This window comes from Poromitra crassiceps (assembly GCF_964638095.1).
Source record: "Poromitra crassiceps genome assembly, chromosome: 10".
NCBI lineage: Eukaryota > Metazoa > Chordata > Actinopteri > Beryciformes > Melamphaidae > Poromitra > Poromitra crassiceps.
The window spans coordinates 35,571,205-35,584,419 of NC_139631.1; the positions used below are offsets into that span (position 1 = coordinate 35,571,205).

At 45.3% G+C, this 13,215-nt stretch overlaps 1 protein-coding gene across 1 annotated transcript in view; it reads right to left on the minus strand.

Annotated features, from left to right (window-relative positions):
- The window catches only part of loxl2b (lysyl oxidase-like 2b), a gene marked incomplete at both ends in the record, with an annotated part of 54,158 nt that overhangs the window by 24,096 nt on the left and 16,847 nt on the right, over positions 1-13,215 (minus strand). Inside the window, 2 exons of the mRNA XM_083643817.1 lie at positions 138-354; positions 8,486-8,697. Coding sequence (XP_083499943.1) covers positions 138-354; positions 8,486-8,697 — 429 coding nt within the window. The remainder of the gene's footprint in view (positions 1-137; positions 355-8,485; positions 8,698-13,215) is intronic.

A 13,215-nucleotide genomic window follows, 5' to 3' on the forward strand; every position in this document is an offset into this window, starting at 1 on the left:
GGGGGTCTCTGGTTTTCGGGACCCCGGTAAGATCCCCTCCTGGGTCTACCACCACACACATGAGTACTGACAGCACTTGGTGTGAGGATCGTGCATGCTCTGAATGTACCGGGTAGCCTATGTGTCGGTCGACCTACCTCTTGTCGGAAGGCCTTCCTGAATCCGGTCATGGGGGTCGGGGAGAAGGCTCTGCCGGCAACGCAGCTCACCACCACAGGCAGACCTCCACCGCAGGTCCCGTTGGACTTGGTCGACACCGCCTGACCCAGTTTACAGCTGGACAAGTGGGCCTCGTTGCCCGTGCAGTTGACGGAGAAGTCCCAGTATGTGGGCTTTCTCCTGCGGGCAAACATCCTGCAGGAGGGAGAGGGAAAGGAGATCAGGATGCATTGAAGGTCATCCGTTATCGAGGGCGTCACGCGTGTTATGGGTGAGGAGTCATCTGAGGTATAGAACCATCTGTGTTCTTGATCTAGACTCGAGGAATTTTAGGCAGCTGTTGTTCGCCAAAACAGATATATCTGCTTTTTGGAATGACGCCTTCCATCTGAAGAAATCTGGAGATGCTTAAGCGACAAAGATGATTGACTCATTCCACCCAGATGCACCACAGAGTGCCACGGGAGGTCATCCTGCCTGTGGCCGTCAAACTCTTCAAGTCCTCCATCAGAAGAGTGTCAGATATTCTGAGTCTGAGACTGGCCCTCAGACTTATTCACCCATCACCATCAGCAACTTCATAACCCATATTTTATATTTTATAATGGACATCTTAATTGTGCAATACCGCAATTTGAGCAATAATGCAATGTGCAATAATTATTATACACGCAATATATTTTTTACTAACTGCAACTTACTTATTGCACTTTACTGTTACAATAATTATTCTCACTGTTGTATATTATAGTATTACGTACATACCTTACATATTTCTCACTTTCTTATTTTATAGTACTGCTGATATATTGTAGTACAATGCACGTATTTTACATAATTTTGTTATTTTACATCTCTCAATTTTTATTTTATTTTTTATTATTTCTCGATGCCTATATATTTCCCTTCCAGAATGTGAGTGACTGCAGCGTATTTCTGATACTGATTTCTGATTCTGATTTAAGTCATCTGTTTTGACATGCTATTAGAATATCGGCAGGGATTTCTGTGAAAGCTAATAGTCCAAGATCTTTGTGTTATTTTCTATGTTGGTGACATCACCTGTCAATCAAACAGTGTATCCAGAACTGTGACGTCTTTTTCCTCGCATTTTCTGCTGATGCCGTTTGAGTTTCTGTAGGTAGGTGGCACTCCATTCTTTGTCCTTTCTTCCTCTTTCTACTTCAGCTTCTATCACTGCTGATGCTAACTAGCAACAAACTCCAAGAATAAAACACATCACTTCCTGTGTGCTAGAAGCATTTTCCCAGGAAAGATCTCGCGGCGGCGGGTGTTTTTTAACAGCATTATGTAAAAGCTTTCAGGAGGTGGCTGTAGCCAGGTTGAATCACTGTTGTATTGTATCTATCAGCTATATAGAGTACCGTAGTTGTTTGAGATTATGTTTGAGATTATGTTTGTAACTATCTCAATAGTCCAATCACGTTACATTTGACATCTTAGGCATTTTAACTTGACACTTCAGAGCCACCTACACTGGATGAGCAGGTAAGAGTTAGGGGTGGCAAAAATCTGCATCGATCTGCATCGATGCATCGATTCAATGATCAACGATCCAACAGCATCGTATGACCCGCCATCAAAGAAATAAACATCATGCTTTTATTTTGGAATCTCATTAAAAAGAAGAGATTATTTTTCATTTAAATGTCTAAGAGCTCAAAAATAAAATTATATTTTTTAGTTGCTTTTTTTTTTTAACTGATTGTTTAACTGATTGTGGCCATATCGTGGGGAATATCGTCTAATATCGATAGCCTCGTGAATCGAATTGAATCGAATCGCATCGTATCGTGGTGGCAGACTGTGATATCATCAAAAATCACATTGTTGTCAAATGAATCGAGATTGCATCGCATCGTGATCAAACTTTTGATTCCCACCCCTAGTACTAAGAGTTCCTCATTTTGGGGACTGCAGGATTTATCTTATAAATTGTAGCTTCTGCTGAGATTTGGAACTCAGATCGTTGGATTTGATGTCCACAACGAAGCATTGTCCACAATGCTAACATTGAAACCATGTACAAAGTCAGTTTTGACAGTATGCAATAGCCTATATTGCATACTGTCAATCCTGACTTTCAAATTAAAAATATTATATTCGAAGAAAGATAACTGGAGCACTTCGGACATTCAAAGACACCAACGTTATAATGCCTTTCTCCATCATATTCATTTTAATAAGAGCTATTTACGGTTGAAAAAAATAAAATAAACTTCAGGGTCCCTATCGTTGCATCGGCGCTGTTTCTAGGCCGAGCGGCTGGCGCAGCTCAAATCAGTGGGCGTGGACCAGCGCACTTGATATCGTCGTGCTGGCGCTAGACGCAGCCTCAACCATTACAACCACGCCTTTTAAGCGTAAAATTATGCACCGTCATGCTCATTGGATAACTGCAATAAACGAATCGCACGCTTGCCTTTTTAGCTCCAATTCCAGTGATCCCGCAAAACCAGACGAAAGACAAACGCTCTGCCCCCCCCCCCCCCCCCCCCCCCCTCCCTTCATCCAGTCTGTCTGTCTGCATTATAGGCTATTATTCCATATTATTATGCTTCTCAAACCAATCTAACTGCAGTTTCAATACTGCAAGCATGTAAATACGCTACACTATAGCAAGATCAAAGTGAAAATAATGTTCTAAACGCATCAGCTAGAAAAATATAGCCTATTAGATTGGTGAAAGTTTGTCCAGAAAGATATCATTTTCTCTCGCCTGCTGCAGGAAGGTAACCTGACGCTGCCAGATGGACGGTATAGCTCCACATAGGTTTCACTAAACCAGTCGAACCAAATGCAATGTGAGTTCACGTGATGGGCGGTTTACCAGGCTAGCAGGAAGGATGATGCACATAAATATAGCCTACATTATGTAAAGTCATTGCATAAATGTGTTTTTATTGTAAAACTAAATGTGGAGTAGGGCCAAGTTATTGGAGCGGACATCACAGTATAGCAGATGACAGTAGAAGCTTCCGAAGCGCGTTCCGCTGTCACTTATCTAAATCACGTTAAATCGACAAGGGATATTTATAGCCCCAGTAGGACATATATGTTTCACATAGGGTGGTGTTTTCATTTCGATGTTTTATTTGGTCCAATATTGAAATGTTCTACAATTGGAGGTTGTCTTACCATTACACATTATTTAGATCCTCCCTTAATATAGGTTTTCGGCTCATTTGGTTGCTATTTAGTAGCGAAATTGAGAAACACAATGCATCTTGGGACATTCACATTACAGTGAAGTTACAGCTTATTTTTTCTATGGGACTCTGAGCGAGGGAGTCAGAGACAGTCGGTATTGTGCCTGTCAGACAGAGGAGAGAGGGAGAGAGGTGACACAGAGAAGGGTGAAAGAGGAGAGAGCCAGAGGGGAGGGAGAGAGCCAGAGGGGAGCGCTCCAAGCAACTGGCCCACTGAATAGGCCTGGTTTTCAAAGGCGCAAGGCGCTAAATTAACGCCAGGTCGGAAGATAGCAGTACGCCGCCGACACGCCCACTTTGGCCCATTCTGGGACTGCGCCACGCCCATTCGGCCTAAAGCGCATTTGGCAGCCTAAAGCCATATTGATATCGTCCCAAAACAGGCGCAAGGCACGTTTTTTTGCGTTTAAGGCCCGTTTTAGCGCCGAAGGCTTGTGGGAGAATAGGGCCCCAGGAGTGTGGTCTGGGATAGATTTTACACTCCTGTCATTGAAATACAATATAGTATAATTGTAAAAGTTAATGCCAAAATGACCAGGTTTGTGGACAGCTGGATAGGACGCAGTCTGACATGAACTTGCTTTGGTGGGGGATGTAACGAGTGGGGGGGTTAATCCCCTCATTCAGGCCTGCTGCGCTGTTAATCTCTTCCTCTGCGTTTACGCGAGGTTTTGATTGATTGATTGATTGAATACTTTATTGAAACAATGGCACGAGAAATACAGCGTAAGACCAGATTCATTGAAACAAAAGGAATAAAACACAACAAAGCCCGAGGGCTTATTTCCATTGTGGTCCTTGACGTGAAGCAAATGGAGTGAGTGTATGTGTGCATGTATGAGCGCGTGTGTGCGCGAGGGACATTTAACAGGTCATATAATGAGTTTAATGAGCCATACTGTACTTACAGAATGCTATGTTCTCTCCTCCTCATATCACATGTCTGAGGGCTACAGAAAGCATGGAGCACAATGGGAGAGGCAGCATTTGTTTTTCATTTGGAACCTGACGAAACCACAGCTAATGTTCTGAGCCGCTGCCAAACGACGTTCGCTATCTCTCTTCCAATAGAGAGGCAAAGTGACCGCCTACTTCCTGCTTCAGCACTGTACCAGAGATTTTCATCCGCCATTTAGTTTCCCATAGACATTTCGTAAAAAATGCTTATAAAAATTGTTTTACTTGGTCAAACCAAACGGTTCAGATATATTTAGAATTTAGTTTGGGTCCTAATGAAATGTTATGCGGTTTCTCCTGTTTCTAAATATATCTGAACCGTTTGGTTTGAACAAGTAAAACGATCTTTATAAGCATTTTACAAAATGTCTATGGGAAAATAAATGGCGGATGAAAATCTCTGGTACATGTGCTGAAGCAGGAAGCGACGTTTCACTTTGGCTCTCTATGCAATTTAAACAGCCGCAATACATATCAGCGCTGTTCAAAATGAGTCAACTGGCGGTCTGGAAGCTGTGAAAGCGGACTTCTCACCAAAACCCCTTAAATGCAATTACACATTTCTACATGAAGTTGTGGCTTGCCGTCACTTTTGATCAACTTGAGTGTTACCCAGTGCTTAAACTGACTTACTACTTTTACACTATGTTCAAAGTATTACACGCGCTAGTGTGTTAGATGGGGCATTTGACTAAAAATCATATATCTGCTAGTCAGTGTGATCCATCTCTGAACAGGAACTTGTGGGTTCATAGCCGTGCCCACAGGGACTGTGAGCGTTGGATGTGTGCTGGTATGCTGTGCAGGGACAACAGATGTTCTTTTTATGCTGGATGTCTGTTTTTAATGTCTGTTGTCAGATTGTTTTATGTGTTGATTGTTGGAGCATGCCATGTGATGCGATGCAAGACACATTTTTGTGTAAACAGACAATAAAGTGTTGTCTTGTCTTATCTTATGGATACTGTATGATGCAGTTTGTTTGATTATATATTCATTGTAGAACTGATCAACATGACACTGGTTGTCAATGGGAAGACCTTGACCCGCATTTATTCTAATGCAACATTTGATCAAAGTAAATTAGTGTTGTTATTATTATTAGTAGTAGTACAGTAGTAGTACTGTAATAGCATCCCCCCTCCTGTTTTCTCCCCAATTGTACTTGTCAGAAGGTCATATGTTCAGTTGAGTTGGCTTTTTGATAAGGACATTTTTGTTTTAGCCAGATTTTTAGAAAATGCCTGGCGACTAAGACAGGGAACATTGTACCCAGTATAATTATTTTCTGGAAAGTGAATGTCTCAGTGAAATGCCCTTTCTTTTCTTTTCTTTTCTTTTCTTTTCTTTTCTTGACTCTGTACAATATATATATATATTATGATTTGTTGTGTGGCCATCTTGGCGATTGTAAATATGATATAGTGTCTTGTAAGCCCATATGGGCTGGGCACCCAGGTGCATGACACTTAAATAAAAATATCAATCAATCAATGTCCAATTCCCCCTACTGTCCTGATCGTTGCTCCACCCCCTCTGTTGATCTGGGGAGAGCCATAGACTAGTACATGCTTCCTCCAATACATGTGAAATTGCCAGCCGCTCTTCGTTTCACCTGACAGCGAGGAGTTCCACCAGTAGGACGTAGCATGTGGAAGAATCACGCTATTCCCCCCAAGTTCCCCTTCCCCCGAACAGGCGCCCCGACCGAGACACTAGTGCAGCGACCAGGACACATACACTTAATCCGGCTTCTCTCACCCCGCAAACACGGCCGATTGTGCCCGACCAAGCCGGAGGTAACACGGGGTGTGAACCCGTGACCCTCGTGTTGGTAGGCAGGGGAATCTACCGCTGCGCCGCTACCCCGGACACCCAGTAACCCAGTAACTACCCCGGACACCCAGTAACCCAGTAACTACCCCGGACACCCAGTAACCCAGTAACTACCCCGGACACCCAGTAACCCAGTAACTACCCCGGACACCCAGTAACCCAGTAACTACCCCCGGACACCCAGTAACCCAGTAACTACCCCCGGACACCCAGTAATCGAGTAACTACCCCCGGACACCCAGTAACCCAGTAACTACCCCCGGACACCCAGTAACCCAGTAACCCCTGGACACCCAGTAACCCAGTAACTACCCCGGACACCCAGTAACCCAGTAACTACCCCCGGACACCCAGTAACCCAGTAACTCCCCCCGGACACCCAGTAACCCGGACACCCAGTAACTACCCCCGGACACCCAGTAACCCAGTAACTACCCCGGACACCCAGTAACCCAGTAACTACCCCGGACACCCAGTAACCCAGTAACTATCCCGGACACCCAGTAACCCAGTAACTACCCCGGACACCCAGTAACCCAGTAACTACCCCGGACACCCAGTAACCCAGTAACTACCCCGGACACCCAGTAACCCAGTAACTACCCCGGACACCCAGTAACCCAGTAACTACCCCGGACATCCAGTAACCCAGTAACTACCCCGGACACCCAGTAACCCAGTAACTACCCCGGACATCCAGTAACCCAGTAACTACCCCGGACACCCAGTAACCCAGTAACTACCCCGGACACCCAGTAACCCAGTAACTACCCCGGACACCCAGTAACAGCAGTTTCAAAGGCTTATCCAATAACATTCTGAGGGAAACACCGAATACGTTTTGGCAGGAAAACATTCAAATGAGAGAGTGAATATCGGCACCGGCCAAACCCGACAACACACCATAAAGTGCGTCACATTGACACAGGACTTTTCATCATGAATCGTGTGGTCTCAGGACACAGCTGAAAACCAGAGGGCGCACAGAAGCAGGCAGAGTATGACAGAACTCTCAGCAGCTCTTGGCCGCCGACCATAAGTTTCACGATTCACGTACGACACGTAGACGGAAAGCAGGGAGCCGTCGCTGCTCTACTGTACTTGCGGTGAACCTTAAGGCAGAGGAAACTGCCCAGTCTGGCAGACAGTAAATTAAAGGTTCACGTCAGCTCTGGAAGTGTCGGTTTGTCGCGGTGAACCTGTGGCTATCTGGGCTGCCTCATGTAAGCACGAGTTAGATCCCTCATCAGTCGCGCTAAGCCATTACGACTGCTCTGTGGAATGCGTTCATCTTGTATATACATAAGGAGGCAGGTCAGGTTTCAAGTGGAGGCCCGGCTTGTGATGTGACGCATGTAATCCGTACATGGGAAGATGTTCAATGCATGCTTATCATTATGTTCTATATTTTAGAAAGTAATGTCACCTTAAATAATAAGCACGTTTGGGTCAAGGCCCTGATTAGCTGACGAAGACGTTGAGATGATGTAAGTTTGAGGTTTGGAAAAACAACCCACACACACAATTTCCACGAAGGAGCATGACATAGATGGTAGAGTTCAGATGTTAAGGTTTTGTTTTCAGCAGACTGACATGATCCTGAATGAGGCCGTGTTCCTTCAGCCATGCCCAGGTTTGACCCCGGCACATAATTTTATGAGTGGATGTGCTGGGCTTGACCAAGCTGAAGAAGCAAGTCATAAAGTTAAGATCTCTTCTTTTTACTTGCATTTTCACCCACTTACTGTAATGCAGTATACATTTTCAGAGAATATATATATATATATATATATATATATATATATATATATATATATATATATATATATATATATATATATAAAATATAAAAAAAAACAAAAAAAAAACAGCCACATGATGACGTGAAGACAGTTGAGAACTTTCAGAAGGCGTTTTTGTCCATTTGGGACCAATATGGGAGCTTATAAATCTGAGGTCACGAGCTTGTAAGAAGCGCGTATGCAGGACCTGCTCTTTGCTGATGTATTCTTTTTAGACACGCGTAGCCAGACCTACGTTATTCTCGTGATGCACCATGGCAGGATCAGGCTGAAGCACAGACTGTCGAAGATGGCAGGGACGAATTTGTGGTCGTGGTAAAGAAACGTTGGGGGGAAAAACCAGATCAGAGTTGGCCATCTGCCAAGTCTGGACTGGAAGCATGTTTTGCCATTACCCCTACAAAGCCCCTGTTGAGTCACAACATGCACATTCTTCCAAAAGTCCCCCCCTCCCCCTCCCGCCCCCTAGGGGGACTCTAACCTACACGGGACCAGACTCACTTGTAGACTCTGGCATTGTACTTCCTCTCCCCGGGGAAGCCGAACATGCCGCAGATGACCCTGCTGTTCTGCTGGTTCCACTCGGAGTTGCAGAGCTGCTTCCATTTCCCGCCGTCCTTGACCTCCACGTAGCCCTCCGTCACGGGGATCCGCTTCCTGTATGAGGACAGGATGGCTCGGATGCGGACGTCCTCCACCTGAATATTGAGGTTCTGCCAACAAGAACCCAATGAGCACCTGTGATGAGTCTTGAAGAAAGTATATGTGTGTGTGTGTGTGTGTGTGTGTGTGTGTGTGTGTGTGTGTGTGTGTGTGTGTGTGTGTGTGTGTGTGTGTGCGTGCGTGCGTGCGTGCGTGCGTGCGTGCGTGCGTGCGTGCGTGTGTGTGTGTGTGTGTATGTTTCTTTCTTTTGATGGTGTCATTTTACCTGACAAATTCTGTTGAGTTTTATGTGAAGAACATTGAATTTTCCTTATGTATGAAATGTGCTATAGAAAATGAAGTTTGCCTTGCCTTACAGTAGGCTACATATTGATGCTCCCAAAACCAAATATTCTCTCTTCAAAAGGTCTATTTTTGTCATAACTGAGAAAACCTCATTTTCACTGCATTTTTAATGCATTGCCATTGTCACGCATTTTTTATGTTTTCCATGGTCCCAAATGTCATGAAACTTGCTCATCAAAATTGGATTGGCGCGTTTTTCCATGAGAGCAGTGATATGTAATGTATGCATGCGTGTACCTTCTTGACATATAAAAACACATGAGCGCGTATTTTCCAAATATGCTGACAGGAATAAATACATTAGTTTTGCATGACATCAGCCAGCCAAGGTCTAAACCGAGATCTTGCATCTTCTCAATGACTCGTCTCCCGCTACAGACGGATCTCTTCCATCTTCTGAAGGGGTAAACAGGCTGTACATCACATCTGTCTGGAGTTTGCATTTCCCATGTTAAATAATGTGCAAATCAAAGCCGGCCCTCACCGCCCCCCCGTGCAAAACTCCCGAGCACAGCCGCTGATCTCTGTGTGTGCATCGCTCGTAAACCTCCTGCAGTTTACCCAAACGCTTTTACAGTCAATCACCTTGTTAATGCAAAACACCCTGACCGGCTGCGCTGCAACCGTTTTCGGCTCTTGAACGCAACAGAATCACACGGTTTCCATGGCAACACATGCAACACATTTCAGTGGGTGTCGCTGAAAAGCAGTCGGTAAAGGGGGAAACGCACAGACACAGCATTGTGAGTGCACGTGCAGTGGGAGGAGTTTCAGCCACATGCCGTGACCTTTTTCTTTTCTTTCTCTCTCCCTCTCTCTCACAAATGTTCCAACTCAACTTACATTAAACGCACCGCGGAGAAAGAGACTTGGAAAGCAGAGGAATGTTTCGACTAAAAGGCCAAAAGACACTTGTGTGATGGCGTGCCACCAGGGTTTTTGGATGTTCAAGATTCACGATTCATTTTAATAGGCATAGTGAGTAATCCTATTACAAATGAGGGATTTGACTTTGTGCAGTGTGCAGCGCAGCGATCACATCAATAGCAGAAGATGAAGCAAGCAGAAGAAAATCTCAAAAATCTCTAGGGGGGGAGAGCAAAGTCCTGATTTGTGGGGGCTTTCAGGTCTCATTGAAGAGGTGGATTGCCGTTGGGTAGAAGCTGTCCCTGTGACAGGAGGTTCTGGTACATACAGTCTTCTGCCGTGGGGGGGAGGACCCTGGAGAGTGTATGTCCTGGATGGGTGTGATAGGTGTCCTGTGTCAGGGGGCACACTGTCCCATGCTTTTTGGTTTTTCCATTCACTATCCAGATTCTGGGCCAAAATATTTGATTGGTATTCTAAGGCCTATAAAATAACCCTTGCAGCCGGAGCCATCTTCGGCTGCTCGGAATCCTCTGTGCTCCTCCTTACGGCTGTGCAGCAGTCTCTGACGCAGGCGACGACTGTCGCCAAGAGACTCATTCTGATGGAGTGGAAGTCCCCCCACTCCACCTTCTTTTCAGCTGTGGCCGACGGACATGGTCTCAGTTATACACGTACGTATGGAGAGACTCAGGTTCCTGAGGACTAATTCACTTATCACTTGTCACTTAAAGACATTTTCAACTATCTGGGACCCGTTTCTTGCCTACTTTGACGAGGTTAAAAGCGACAAGTGACTCCTCGCCCAGCTGATTTCTCACGGTCCCCTTGTGTGTGAGTCTGTTTTTGTTTTCATGTTCTGCAAAACGGCAAAATAAAATATTGGGGGGGACACACACACAGCGTAGCCTATGTGTTATGAAGCATGGAGCACCAGAGTCATCGACCGACTGGGGGCACATGGCTGATTGTGGTATCTGTATTCTCATCACATCTTGGGTAAGAGCCAATCTTCCATCTATTTCTTTAATCTGCACATTCACAAGTGTGTGCTGTGTCGAGGATATCAATGTGAGCACAGAAGAGAGGAGCGCATAAAATACTCGTTTGAAAGTCAACGGCTCCTCTGAGCGCCACTCGATCAATACTAGCAGTGACAGCCTGTCAAAGAATGGACTTTTCCTCCCTGACTCTTTGCAAGGATTAAATAAACAGCTTTCTCTCCCAGAGACCAAAACCCACATTGTGCTGCGTGACAGCACCGGCCCGAGGGGGAGGGAGCTCAGTCCCACTGGGGGGGGGGGGGGGGGTTTGCTGGATGGGATGGTTTGCTCAGCAGCAGATGGGCTGGTACAGACGCGTATGACACGCAGTCAAAACGAAGCGAAGACCTAGGCATCGAATAATGAAAAGGGATGGTTTCCTAAATTTGGCATTTGCCTCCAGGGAAGGGCAGATGCCACCACAGGGAAAACTGCAAATCATCCGTCTTCCTATCCCCCTACTATTTTCTCCCAAAAATAACCACATTAACCCATCCTGGTCAGAAAGCAGAGAGGTCCAGATTGTAGAGAGGATGTTCTACTGAATAAAGGCTGAACTCATGGAACAGAATAATGACAGGAGATGCGGTGGTGGCGGCGACCTTGTCTGGATTGTATGAAAAAAAAAAAAAGCCGGAGCCAAAAGTTGTAAAGGCGATGTCTTCGAATTCAATAGGAGTTGGATGTGAAACTAAACCCAGATCTGTGGCTAAACATGCAGCCAATAAGCTCAGCAGTCAACCCCGAACAAGACACCGGGGGCCGCGGACAAGGATCACTGCAAACACGACTGCACTAAACTTCACATCGAACGTCGTCTGATAAACACAGAAAAACACACTGTAAACGTTCCCTCTCCGAGACTGACCCCCGAGCCTGTGCGAGATAAACAATTCCCCTGCCAAAAATGCCCCCGGCTTATGCTTCAGTATACATTATCTGAATTCGCAAACAGTCACTGTTTCGTATACTTTTGCAGAAGAGTCTCAAAAAGTATGAAAACGGTTCACTTTTAATTTGTTCCTCGAGGTCGGTGGACGAGGAACGTCCTCCTCAACCGCCTCCTCATTTCCTTTCTCATGCATTTAATTTCTCTTAATTTATCTCCGGTTTCGGGTTCAGACGTTCCTGCCGTGTCCAGAGATGGACGGGAGGTTTTTGGAACAGATGCCTCTTGTTCGGGCTGCTCTCCGGGGAAGCGGCCTTTCGCGCTCCGCTCGTGGAGCAGATGGAAAAGCCATTAGTGGGACGAGTTCTACCGAAAGAGGTGAAGAGGCCCCGGGTCTGTCGCAACTCTTATTCACGGAAACCATACTCCCACGCTTCCTACACGTTATATCTGTCTGCCTTCTCCTAACTTCAACCCTCTGGAGTCACAGTTATCGACAAACAACAACCTGTTGTTTGTCCAAAACAATGAAATAAAGGAAAAGTTTTCACTCCGAGTGCATTTTCAATACGTTTCTGTGAGTTTCTAAACTAGTTGTGTCTTTTGTTTTGCCTTTAGGGGCTTCTGAGCAGCAGCTACTCTATATAGTCTACTGCAGTGGTTCTCAACCCTTTTGAGCCGTGACCCCGGAAAAAAACTTGAGGCTGGGGTGCGCGCCCCCTCCCGCCACTGCTCAACACAACTCTACGTTACTGCAGTACTGAGCTAGCTAGCCAGCAATCACCTATCACTGTGCCATGGTCTGCGCTGAAGGAGATGACTTTCCAGTGCACACTAGGGGGACCAGTAGGTTAATATTTGAAACATAACTACTGCTGAACCAATGACTCGGCTTAATTTTAAATGTCAGATGGATTAAAATGTATAGAATTTAGAGAATGACATGACTAACTCTGATAACTCTGATCATTTGTTATGAATATTATGATCAGTTACTTACGGATGGATAAAATATACAGATTGGCCTGGCTGTGAGGATGATATGAAGCGCAGTGGCTGTTTACAAGACGCATGAACCATTACGCACAGGTGACACGTAGTCATTTTAAACATCTTTCCAGCAGTTAAGATATAGGAGTTTTTTTTAGATACACCCTAGTGCACACCAGTGGGCAAGCCCACCCCCTTCCCTCTGATGATGCAGAAGTGAATTGAAAAGCTGTAGTTCCTCGAATGGCCACTAGGCGTCGGGGGCAGTAGGCATTCCCCAATGTTAAGATTCCCGACTTTCTAACAGGATTAAACATCTTTCCAGTGAGGGGCAAAACACGGTTTTGGTCTATATAGATAATTTCACCTTTTCATAACAACTGTATAACTCGCCCGTTTGGAGTAAAATAGATGATAGAAAAGTGGGTACATGA